This window comes from Pecten maximus, chromosome 18 (assembly GCF_902652985.1).
Source record: "Pecten maximus chromosome 18, xPecMax1.1, whole genome shotgun sequence".
Classification (NCBI taxonomy): domain Eukaryota; kingdom Metazoa; phylum Mollusca; class Bivalvia; order Pectinida; family Pectinidae; genus Pecten; species Pecten maximus.
Window position 1 is genome coordinate 6,385,682 of NC_047032.1, and position 13,016 is coordinate 6,398,697.

Below are 13,016 nucleotides of genomic sequence, written 5' to 3' on the forward strand. Positions count from 1 at the left end.
CCGATCAAGATAAGATTGCGGAAAAACTTGATGTTCAAGATATGTCAAAACAAGATAAATTCTATCTTTGGGATATTTAATTTCGAACAGGTTTCAGAAAAAAATTGTGTAGAAAATTGTCATTTTGTGTCAAATATCATGATATTTTGCAATTTTCATTTTTTTTTTTTTTCAATGGTTACCATGGTACTCGCAAGTCTGGAAAACATTGAAAAATAAGTTTACTTATCTTTCAGAGCTGTATTAAAATTGTAAATGTTGTATAGATTGCAAATATAAATATTTCATTGTAGGTAATATTTAGGGTTAACTGGCTATGTTTACATATCTAAAACATGTGCCTTATTTGTCAGAATTTGGCATTTTTACTGTACACTGCTACCTAAACATTGTGATATTTAAAACATGAAGTCATTGTTACAGAACCTTACGCATGTACGGGGATCTATGCCTGCCAACCAACTCGATACATTCGTCTGAAACTGCACAAAAAGAATATTGTCGTCCTTCCAAATAACATGTTCAATGGACTGTCTAAAATTGCTATCCTCCATCTGTCCGGAAATAGCATACAAGAGCTCCCCCATAACGTGTTCAATGGACTATCTAAACTTGCTGTCCTCACTCTGCATGAAAATCGCATACAAGTGCTCCCCCATAATGTGTTCAATGGACTGTCTAAAATGTTTATTCTCGATCTGTCAGGAAATAGCATACAAGTGCTCCCCCATAAGGTGTTCAATGGACTGTCTAAACTTGCTGTCCTCAATCTGGATAGAAATCGCATACAAGTGCTCCCCCATAACGTGTTCAATGGACTGTCTAAACTTGCTGTCCTCAATCTTCATGAAAATAATATACAAGTGCTCCCCCATAACGTGTTCAATGGACTGTCTACATTTTTTATCCTCGATCTGTCCGGAAATAGCATACAAGCGCTCCCCCATAACGTGTTCGATGAACTGTCTAAACTTTTTTTCTCGATTTACGGCGAAATAAGATACATGTGCTCCCTCATGACGTGTTCAATGGACTATCTAAACTTGATTTCCTCGATCTGTCCGGAAATAGCATACAAATGCTCCCTCATGACGTTTTCAATGGAGTGTATTCAGGTAAGTACCTCAATCTGTACGGTAATTACATACAAGTGTTTACCCCATAACATGATCAGTGGACTATCTTACCTTACTGCAATATTTATGTCAAAATCAAATAACTCCTCTACAATATGTTAATGGATTGTCTTACGTTGATTTGGGGTTTGATAACATTGAGACTTAAGTTTTTTCATTGGACTGTCACACCTGATTTATTTAAATCTGATCATTAGGAACATCACAGTTCAGTTATTCCATACAATTTGTTCAACGGACGCTTCAACTTCAGTATTTCTATCTATCGGATAATAAACTATCAGTTATCCCATTTGATCTGTTAATTGGACTGTTAAATATTATTTTACTACTTACAGCAATGAAATCTTGGATTTGCCATTCATTGTTTTATCTGAAATTGTTGCAGATGATCAACAATATCTACACTCTAATGAATCAAGAGTCCCACCTGCTGCTGGACCTTCTGATATTAATCATCTAGACCTGTCAAACAATAAACTGACTCATTTACCACGTCTACCAAGGAATCTATCTTATTTGAATATCATCGGTAATAAACTAGAACTGTCAGAACATATTTTTGAGGGTTCAAATAACTTACATAGGTTACACACCGATGTTCCTTTCATATGTGGTGTTAAGCCAAGGTCAGTTGAAGAATGTGCGGATAAACACAATCCATTATGGGTATGTGTTTTTCATCCTAATCAATGTAAATCAAAAGGTGATCCGATATCCTCCTGTTTTGCCTTGATAAGTTCGACAGTATTAAGAGTTTGCCTTTGGATAATTGGAATCTGTGCTTTAATTGGAAACCTGGCCGTCATAATATACAGACTGTTCATCGACAAAGATAATATTACAAAAAGTTACTCGCTCTTCACTCTGAATTTAGCTATTTCGAATATACTTATGGGCATCTACCTACTGATAATAGGTGTTATGGATGCATATTATGAAGGTGTATATGCATGGAATGACCAGAAATGGAGAACAAGTATTTTATGTACAACGGCAGGCATATTATCTAGTATATCCAGTGAGATGTCGACGTTCATCATTCTCGTGGTGATGGTAGACAGAGTTATTGTCATCATCTTCCCTCTGTCCCGTTTCTCCAAAAGGTCCATCACATGGAAACATGCTTTAATTGTCTCATTGATATTATGGACTGCTGCTGTCACACTTGCTATCATCCCTGTTGTTACTCCCTTGGAGTCCTACTTCAAAGGAGAATTCTATTCTCAATCAAGCGTTTGTCTGGCCTTGCCCCTTCAAGGAGATACACGTCCAGGGACTGGTTATTCCTTCGCGGTGTTTGTCTGCCTCAACAGCTTCGTATTCCTTACTATTGTAGTATGTCAAATTTGTATTGGCAAAAGTTTGAGGAGATCTGGTCGCCGCATTTCTTCTTCGCAGAATCGCCAAAGTGAGATTACTGTAGCAACGACCCTGTTCTTTGTGTTGGCGACAGACTTTTGTTGCTGGTTTCCTATTGGTGTCATGGGTAGGTGTCCAAATTTGTGCTTCTTTTGCATGGCATTATATGAATTTGACATTGAATTAAAATAATGGACGCACTCTTTTAGAAGTTTTCAATTCCTGAAGAATGGAACAATGATGTGATTTAATTAAATAATATATCCTAGATTTTAACGGAATGCATATTTTTTTTCTCTTAGGTGTCGTATCACGATGTGGAAATGAAATACCAGACTGGGTGTATGCCTGGGTGATGGTGTTCGTGCTACCTATCAATGCTGCCATCAATCCGTTTCTCTACACCATTACAGCTATTTGGAGAAGGAGACCGAAGGTGAATTTACATCAACGTTATATGTCCGACAACACGCTTTGTTCTGTTGGTAACCAAGTTTTAAAAAATCTGGATGCCTTGATATTCATTTTATAAAAGTAATGGTAGTCGTCTTCAAATATTCAGATACGGAAATTTGTGAAAATCTACAGTCAACTGCTGATGGTAACACCGGGTTGTTAAAGTTTGAAGGTCATTATCGTGATCTCGTTGGAGAAATATTAATGTTTTGTGTAGTGATGTGAAGTTGGACGTTTTCTCTAGGCGTTAAAATCTCAGATTTCCGTTGATTGTATCTCGCTATCGTTTTCAGTACATCACTAGATGTGTCCAAGATTTACAATTAGGGTTTCGTCAATGGAACAAGTGACGTTAACACTTCTTAAATATCTGAGTTTCTTTGAAAAAAAAATTAATGTAGGTTTTGCATCTTGAGATGATGTTTGTTTATTCTGCAGAAACCAACGCAGGCGATGAGGTCGATACTTGTACAAGGACCACTAGTGGAGAATAAACATCATTATAGGTCAAACTGTGTCCATCGGTGGTCAGACAGCGTCAATCAGGGGTCAAACACCGTCATCAGACAGTTTCCATCAGTGGCCAGACACCGTCCATCAACGGTCACACAGCATCCATGTTGCATTGAATAACACGAGATCGGATGTAAACTTTCAGCATATGAAACAAAGCTGAAAATGCAACAATAAAAGTTATCGCACGGACAATATTTTTTGGAAAAAATTGTACTTTAATATTGACCTTGAAGTCAAGCTCAAATGATCCAAAGACTGGACACTGCTCTTTGTTATCTAGTGTATGCAAAAGGTATACAGACACCTTTATTAAAACAGCAATTTCATGTTAGATCTTTTCGATTTAGCTGTTTGATATGAACACACATATATACGTGTATACTTTTGGGTGTGTCATGTGATCAATAAGTGGCATAATAGGTACATTAAAGTACCACCAGGAATGGACTATCTCGTTTATCGAACGGACATGTGTAACCATTTGATCGGGTCTAGTGTCCTCACTGTTAAGTGATTTTTTGTGTTTTCCCAATTTTGGATTAGATGAGTGCATATAAATTATATATGAATTGTGTATGGCAAATTTGTGTGATTCACCTTTTTTCGATACATTGTTGTTTTTATTTATTTATGTATTTATTTATTTATTTTCTGCTTTCAACATGATCTCTTGTTTTTTAAAGAATGTAAAAAGAAAACTTGAATGAGTAGTAATCTTGTTATGGTAAATTATATTTGAATTTTTCCTTCCTTAGGTTTGAAATTCCGGATAATTTACATCACGATTAAGTTCCCTATATACAGTTAACAGTATCTGCAATAGCTGAGCCAGGGGAAATATTTAGTAACATACCTGAGATTTTCTTTTGGAACTACAATGACCCGAAAGTTTAAATGCGCTCTGAAGCTTGTATTACTATGTACAACTATACCTGACTGTGTGGCTAATTTGATATGTTTTGTGAGTCTTATCTTCTATTCTCGTTTCTCTGGACTATATCTGGGCTAGAGACCATCCTTTTGATAGTTTTTTTACAGTATAAGATGGAATGTGTATCGATTATTTTGGCAAACTTCCAGAGGCTCAAGGATACACTGAAAAGAAATGATGTCTTCTCTTATTTGAAGGCTAAAAATTGAAGTAAATATTGTTTGCAAGACACCCATTTTATGGCGGAATATCGAAACATTAACAGAAGGTAATTGGCTTTTGACTGCTATTTTTAGTTCGTTTAAATCTAATACAGGAGTAGTTGCAATTTTATTTAACATTAATTTTGAAATTAAGGTTGATAACGGAGAAAAGGATTTGTCTGGACATTTTTTACCTTTTGATATTGTACCGGATTGATATGAAATGACATAAATTATACCTTATGGGCCAGGTTTTGACACTCCTACTTTTTATGATACTGTGAAAGGTGAGAAGATTTAGGAACTTTAATGAGTAGATTATCTGGTGACTGTCTACTTACTTTATTGTTCAATATACTGGCAGTTTATACTAGTCGGAACTCAATATACTGGCAGTTTATACTAGTCGGAACTCAATATACTGGCAGTTTATACTAGTCGGAACTCAATATACTGGCAGTTTATACTAGTCGGAACTCAATATACTGGCAGTTTATACTAGTCGGAACTCAATATACTGGCAGTTTATACTAGTCGGAACTCAATATACTGGTAGTTTATACTAGTCGGAACTCAATATACTGGCAGTTTATACTAGTCGGAACTCAATATACTGGCAGTTTATACTAGTCGGAACTCAATATACTGGCAGTTTATACTAGTCGGAACTCAATATACTGGCAGTTTATACTAGTCGGAACTCTGTAGTCTTTGGGAAAGGGCGTTGATAAGTTGCAAAAACTTGTGCCCAATCCCTTTGTACTTTTTGACAATAAAATATGTTTGAATCAAAACTCTGTAGTTATCTAACAGCGGAAGTGTTCCGAGTACAGGTAAATTGACGCGAATATCAATCGTTTTGACGGCACTTTAAATCATGCCCTTGAAGCTATTAGCACAGAAAAGTGTTCGATGCTGCTGTGTTGTTCTTATGATCATTTTTCATATTGTTTTTGTAACATACACCAAGTAACACTTTCATTACATGTTTTTATATGTGTAGTTTAGACCCAATGTCACTGTGACTAGATTAGGGAGTGGATATAATGATTTTAACCATATTTCTTATTGTTGTATGTACTTGATATGCTTTGCAGTGTATGGAATTTAGGTGTTAAATTGCAGGTTGAATGTGTTTTGTGAATTCATAGAGTATTTGTATTGATGAATTTAACCCCAAATCTACTGTCACAATGTAATTTACAGAGAGAGCTCATGAATTTTTATGAAGTAATGGATTTTATCCTAAATTATGTGATAATTTTTATAGCGCCAAAGATATGTTTGCTTATACGTTTTAAGAAGAGTTGGTGCTAGGGACGTATCCCTATTCAAATTAAATGTTTGCAGATTGTATTATATGTTGATTAAGTAGATGTATGTATAATAATTGTCTATAGATATGAAGTTTCTATCTCTATTAGAGCTAATTGGAGCCTTGTATACAAAACTTTGTGAAAGTATGTTTTGTAGTGACGTACTTTTCAACTACAATTTTATGTTAAAGATGATGTTTTCCAGACCTGTGTTGTTTTTGTTTGGACTGTCTGGATGTATGTCTTTGTCATCAAAGTTTACAAAGTATGTACATTTTGACTAAAATTTGGTTGTAACTTTTTTCTTACGGGGGGAGGATTGTAAAATTTTAGTAAATTTGTAATCTTTAATGAGTAGATTATATGATGTCTGTCTGCTAACATACTCTATTGTTCAATATACCGGGAGTTTATAATATTTGGAACTCTTTAGTCATTTTTCAGCGGAAGTGTGTCGAGTACCGAGTACAGGTAAATTGGCGCGAATATTGCAACGCGAGCAGATTGTAACAGCTGTCTGTTTAAGCCAGTACTGTCTGGCTCAGCTCTCCTTTCTTGACTCCTTAGTCAGAATGAGACTTAGAGTATTGGACTAGTCATGTCGTATTTTTTTTTTTTTTTTTTTTTGTTAAAGTAGGCATTTTCTGCATTCTGTCGTTTATTCCATATGAGTATGGCCGTGTAGTCGTTAGTATTATGTCGTCGTCTGTTTTAGGGGTGTTCGGCCGTTTAGTTATAATAACGTACGCTCCGGTATATTGCGTAGGTCCAGTGTGTGCGTGTGTCGGAGTGCGAGACGATAGTTTTGTCCTTAAATATCTTGGTCATTTTCATAAATTTATCTGAACTCTATATATCTTGAATTTGTGTTTTTTCCGGACTTCACTTACAAATCATGACCCAGAATATAAGACCCTGACGAATCCAAGATCAGCAAACCTGGGTATAATATTTTAAGGTGTCGGTTTGAGGTGAAAAACCGTTCCTTTTACAAATTTTACAAATACTTTAGAACACATTGGTAAATATAAGTACATTATATATGGGATTTCGATCTGGTCAAAATCCTAGATCTAGACTATGATCAGAGCTATAAAATTGAAATAAACGAAAGGCAACACATTGGTCGCTTATCAGGGCTTTTGCTGAGGGCATTTTAGAGTCGTTTATACGCTCAATTCACAATTGAAATTTATTTCAAATTTAAAATCTTTCCCATTTCACCAATTTTCTATCCTAAATAAGACAAAAAGGCTCAATCCCAAAGCAGTGAGGATAACCCTGCTAATTGTAATTTACAGAGATCTTCATCCAGATTCAAGATGATATACTTAGGGGAAAGGGCATGAATAGACTATTATCTGATATCTGATAATTTGTTATCAAGTGTAGTTAATGCACTTATTGAAGCCAGCTATAAATCTGATCAGTCTTTCCCTATGCTTAATATGAAATTTAATGATTTCAAACCAGCAAAGTGGCTCTGGAAATGTAACTCCTCACTACAATATGATGAAGAGTACCAAAGTTAGTTAAAATGTCACTCTAGATACAGAAAGTCAGTATAGTTTACCAGTCTACAATAGGGATAATATTGGTAATGATCCAGATATAGATATTGAATCTTTGATTAATAACCAGCTTTTCCTTGAGGATGAGCACATGGAAATTAGTGGTTTACCTGTTTTCTATTCAGAAACAGCAAAATAGGTATTAGGACTATCTTAAGAAGACCATCCAGCACCTGGATGATCAAGAACGGATAGACGTTGAAGAATTCGAGGGTTAGCAAAAAGAATAAGACAGCATGAAAGTCAATACAATTAAAGGTAATTTCTATTGATCGTGGGCATCACCGCTAAGAAGAAGCCGATAGGCCAATAAAATATTCTAGTAGTTTAGAGAATAGTAATTTTACATCTTAGATTACACCTACTGTAAGGCTGAAAAAGACGATAATTATACAATACAAATCAGGATGCTATTCTCATGGAGTTTCACTCCTTTTGAAAAACATATGTTGATAACCATGATACAAAGGAAATACTTAGAGATGTATAATGTTTGAAAATTAGATAACAAGGAAGTAAGAGGTTTGGAAGGGATGATTTCTATAGACGACGGAGATATATTTAAAAAAAAAAACAGGAAAAATAATTAAAGTCCTGGGACAGATGGTTTCAACGCTGAATTTTTAATATATGAAAGTAATGTAATCCAAAAAGGTGTAATCACCCGTATCTCTAAGGGTGATAAGCTTAGGCATTTCTTTTAAGTTGGGGACCCATTACTCTTTTGAATATAGTTGATAAAGTAGCCTCAGGATTGAAAAGGTTTTAGATAAATTGTTTTGTGAGGATCAGTAAGATTTCTGTCAGGTCGCTATATATATTTTACCTCAAAATACATTTTTATTATGTGAGTTGAAATTCTAGGGTTCAGGTTAAGAAACAACAAAAAGATTAAAGGCAAAGATGCAGGTTATTTAACTTTCTAATTTCTTAATACTGCTGGTAAAACACATGTTGTTTTGATAGGGAGCAAAAGTAAAAGTGATGATACCTTTTACCAAGTTTAGATTTAACACTAATATTGTAAAATATTAAAAACTCAACTGTCATTTTGCTGATGACTTAAGATCAATTGTCCATCAAGTTCAATAGTTTGTTTTAGGTCATCTGACCCGAAAGATCAGGATGACCTATAGCCATCATGTTCCGTCCTTCGTCGTCCGCGGTGCACCGTGCACCGTCCGTAAACTTTCACATTTCAAACTTCTTTTCAATGTCCTTCAGATGGATTCATTTCTTAAATGAAATGAACCTAAGTGTTTTTATTTTTCGGGTCGGTCCGAAATTAAAGATGGCGTCATGGGAGCCATCTTGCAAATCACATTTGAAATCCGTGCGACCGGGTTCACATTCCACCGGACATGCCAATATCTACCAAGCCTAATCTGCATACTTTTAATGAATTCGTTATGTCATAACCTCCTCAATACTTGCCCATTTATTTCGCATCAACAGTCGTTTGCATGATTAGACATTTTTTAGTTACGTTGATACATGATTAAGTGGGATTTGAGACTTATAATAAAAAAAAGTAATTAGAAATATAAAATCTACAATTCTAAGAATCTTCTTCCGTTTTTCTTTATCAAGGAGTTACTACCCTTGATACTATAATGCACAAATATATATATGGACCGTGGTTAAGAATTCTAGGCAAGTCATTGTGCTTAGATTAATTGTTTCGTGTGTTCTTGTACTTATAATGCAGTTATGAGATCGTGCACGCATCATTCAGACTTCGTTCACGCACGACACTTCATGTAACTTTGTCAGATCATACAACTGTACATTTGTACTTTATTTCATTTATTCCGATGGCACGAATGTTGACTTGGTATTTGGGGTTAGCATTATTGAGTACAAGTAAAGTTGCATTCTATACACAATTTAAATTCTAAACGTAAACACGTAAAGATTTTTAGAATCGAATCCTAAACGTTAACACATGAACAAAACTGTTGATATCAGTATTTTTTAATAGAATTTACAAGTAATGCCGTAGTTGATACTTTCAAATTTCTTTGTGAAATCATCAACAATGAAAGTTGGGATTAAATAATGTTAAGTAAGTGTAATGGATAATAAGAAAGCATTGAAATATTACATAACATGGTCGAGGGACATGGCGTGGTTCATTTGGAGCTTTCTAAGAGTCGGCGGTTCACTTTGAGCAGTAGAATTGCCTGCACTTCTTTTTTCCGATTTTTCCGATTTTTCGGCATTTCCCACTATTTTCTTTGCAACAAACTACAACATCAAAGTTGTTTAGACAAAACATCTGATTTTAGTTTGCATGGATCTAAAGAATTTTGAGTAAGTAGTGAGCTTCTTTATTGATATAGATAACAAAATAAATTTGAGATCTTTCCGTCCTTATTTTCATATATTTTGAGTTGGGATTGTATGTTCCCACCTGTTGGACATGGCTACCAAGGTTTTATGTCGTAAATCTTACAGTCATCAAATTGGCTATAGGGGTTGGTAAAGTAGAAATTCATGACAGTATAAATATGGTAAAACTAATTTGAAGCGATAAACATCTCGATCGAAAAGAATTATATCTTTATCATTTACGTCTTAGTATCCAAGTGAATTTATTTATGATACGGAATAAATATAAATGTTCTTACATTTACAATATATGGGTCGGCCTATATCCGACCAAATTTCACAACTGCTACATGCATCTTGGGGGCATACTTTGCAATGGCAACGCAATTTCTTTCGTTGACATGGGTTTGGATCGCACACAGCTGAAAAAAGGACATCGTCAGCAATGACAACGTCATAGGAACAAGATTATAATCATGAACATATCATTTCACTGGTGATTTAAACACTCTAATACACTGTATTGAGAGATTATTTTGTCGAGGAAACTTCCAGATGAACAGTAACTGGATAATCTGCTATTGTGATATTTCGTTCTTACTTATCAACTATGGACTGCTCGCGAGGTCAATATGTTGTTCTTATAACAACATATTAACTGAAACGAAAATTTCTACATATGAAATGATATTACGCTTAGCTAAGATCTGGGATTAATTTACATTATTGCCTATTTGACTGATTCAGACCTTTAATTACGCAATAAACTATTCCCAGATGTGAATTCATACTGTGAGCTAAATCTGATAATAAACGTACATTTCTTTAGCGCAGTTTGTAATATATATATATATATATAGCTTAGAAACACAAATGACGAAGGAAGACAACTTTTTGACTCGTGCCCTGACCGGGCCTCGAACTCACGATCTACGGCACCCAATCGCCTAGCCAGAAATATCCGCAGCCTATACCGCTGCGCCACATCGGCGTTCTTAAAAAAGAACGTTTCAATGGCGCAATGATGGTCGGCCCGATACCGTGACATGATCATTGTGGAAGTCGTCTATAAGATGATATATGAATACCTGGATCGCAATGTATTTACATACATGGATACGAATTGTACATATATTATATATATTTCTCTCGGTACAACTACGACGGGAAATTCAAATCTTTATCTTCGGATCACCAACACATAGTGTATATGATACATTGTGCTAATAAATAGATATAGCTTAGAAACACAAATGACGAAGGAAGACAACTTTTTGACTCGTGCCCTGACCGGGCCTCGAACTCACGATCTACGGCACCCAATCGCCAAGCCAGAAATATCCGCAGCCTATACCGCTGCGCCACATCGGCGTTCTTAAAAAAGAACGTTTCAATGGCGCAGTATATATATATAAGATGTACAATTAATAACTCTATCATCCTGGTTATCATATGAACAATGCTCAATAAATCATACTTAATGAAAGCATGAAACTATCACAGGATTATGATCACAGTTTATCAAAAGAATAAACCATAAAGTATGTAGTTAATGTTTTCTATTTTAACGCAAAAAAAACAAAAGTATGAGTCATATCATGCTTTGACAACTATCAATATAAAATGAAACAACAAATAAATACCTGAAAATATGCAATATACCAAATTGATGTATTACGACGTTCGGCGTTACCTAACATCATTTTATTTTCGCAGACGATTGATTCAATGTTAGATATCATTATTCAGACCCAATTATGTGAATTCGATTAAAAGTGATGAGAAATTCGAGACCAAATCATTGAAAAGTACAAGTCACAGTAGCAATGCTGCGAGTACATCGGTGCATAGTGAACGGAGATGAAATGGTAAGCAGTGTAGAGATAATCAATAATAGCCATGGCGAATAATCCTGCTACAAAGTGTTGTTTAAGGGGACATTTTGGAAAGATTTTCAGTGCCAAAGGGAAGAAGAGCTTTCTATTATTTTTTTCAGAGCTAAAGAAAAGGGACACAACCCTATGGAGTTGTAAAAAACGGAGAAAGCATACTGCTTTGCGAAAAAGGGGTAAATTCGTGTAGTTGCATCAGACATCATTAGTGACACAGAGTGTGGAGATGGATATGCAGTCTAGGTCACACAAAGGTCTATAGGTCATAAGAATGTATTCCAATGAGGGTAGACAAACAGGAAGTGGACAGTGGAGAAGAAGTACCCAACTGCAGAGAAGGAACTTGCTGTAATCTGGGCATTGCAAAGATTTCCCTAGTATCGTTACCGACTGAACTGGTAACTGGCCATCAGTCGCTCGAAATACTGTATGATCCTAGATCAAAACCTAATGTCAGGGTTGAACGATGGATAATGCGTTTGATGCCATACAATTTAAATGTAAAGTACGCGCATGGAAATAACATTACTGTTATGTTATCGAGACTAATGAATACAGGTACGTAGAGTTTGTGCCGTTTGTCGCGAGGGAGGAAGCTCTTGGTGCGTTGCCCACTAGCGATGCGGATGCGGTCTCAAAACTAGATGATGATAAGCATGACGGTGGGACAAATTGTGTACAAAATAGTATGACTGAGGAGTATTAATTTGAATCACCAAGGACATTTAGGTATTGTAAAGACCAAAAAACAACTCAGACCAAAAGCCTGGTGGCCATACATGGATTAAGATGTTGAGAAGTACAGTCACGTCACGGATGTCAATTCATAGACACTAACATTCATCCACAGGAAATCAAACTAACGCCATGTGACGATGACAAGGTCCGTCGTTAAAGCTTTTTGGGTCCACTTCCGTCGGGAATCGATACCTGATTCTCGTTGTAGTCGAATATTACAGCTCAAGGTAACAAAGAACACGTCGACCGAAAACAGTGGTGGATACTCGAGAATATGATTTGTAGACATGGATTACAACGTTCAGCAACATCAGTTAACAACAATAGTTTAATATGCAGACAATAATTGATGAAGACATAAAGGATAATGATAAGTTTAAAAAGGGTAGATATAGTGGTGTAAAGTCAATAACGATTTATACATTATTGTCTTATTTTGAGAGCACTATAGCATTATAGTGATGTTGGGAATTACATAGTTCTTGAGACAGCACTAACAATGTACAGTACCCACAAAACAATTCAATCTTTTTCTAAGCACATGACATTTTTGTATTTGCTTAT

At 35.5% G+C, this 13,016-nt stretch overlaps 1 protein-coding gene across 1 annotated transcript; it reads left to right on the forward strand.

Moving 5' to 3' along the window:
• The first annotated feature begins 1,446 nt into the window (after window positions 1–1,446).
• On the forward strand, window positions 1,447–4,233 carry LOC117316205 (G-protein coupled receptor GRL101-like). Its single transcript, XM_033870730.1, has 3 exons — window positions 1,447–2,625; window positions 2,801–2,934; window positions 3,393–4,233. The coding sequence occupies exons 1-3, from the start codon at window positions 2,031–2,033 to the stop codon at window positions 3,585–3,587; spliced, it is 924 nt and encodes a 307-aa protein (XP_033726621.1). The 5' UTR covers window positions 1,447–2,030; the 3' UTR covers window positions 3,588–4,233.
• Window positions 4,234–13,016: the final 8,783 nt, after the last annotated feature.

What these genes read in the sequence shown, in the direction of transcription:
- LOC117316205 (XM_033870730.1), top strand. Translation starts at nt 2,031, where the DNA reads ATGGGCATCTACCTACTGATAATAGGTGTTATGGATGCATATTATGAA. An exon ending in GTTTCCTATTGGTGTCATGG is followed by an intron (nt 2,626 to 2,800) that starts GTAGGTGTCCAA and finishes TTTTTCTCTTAG; the next exon opens with GTGTCGTATCACGATGTGGA. An exon ending in TTTGGAGAAGGAGACCGAAG is followed by an intron (nt 2,935 to 3,392) that starts GTGAATTTACAT and finishes TTTATTCTGCAG; the next exon opens with AAACCAACGCAGGCGATGAG.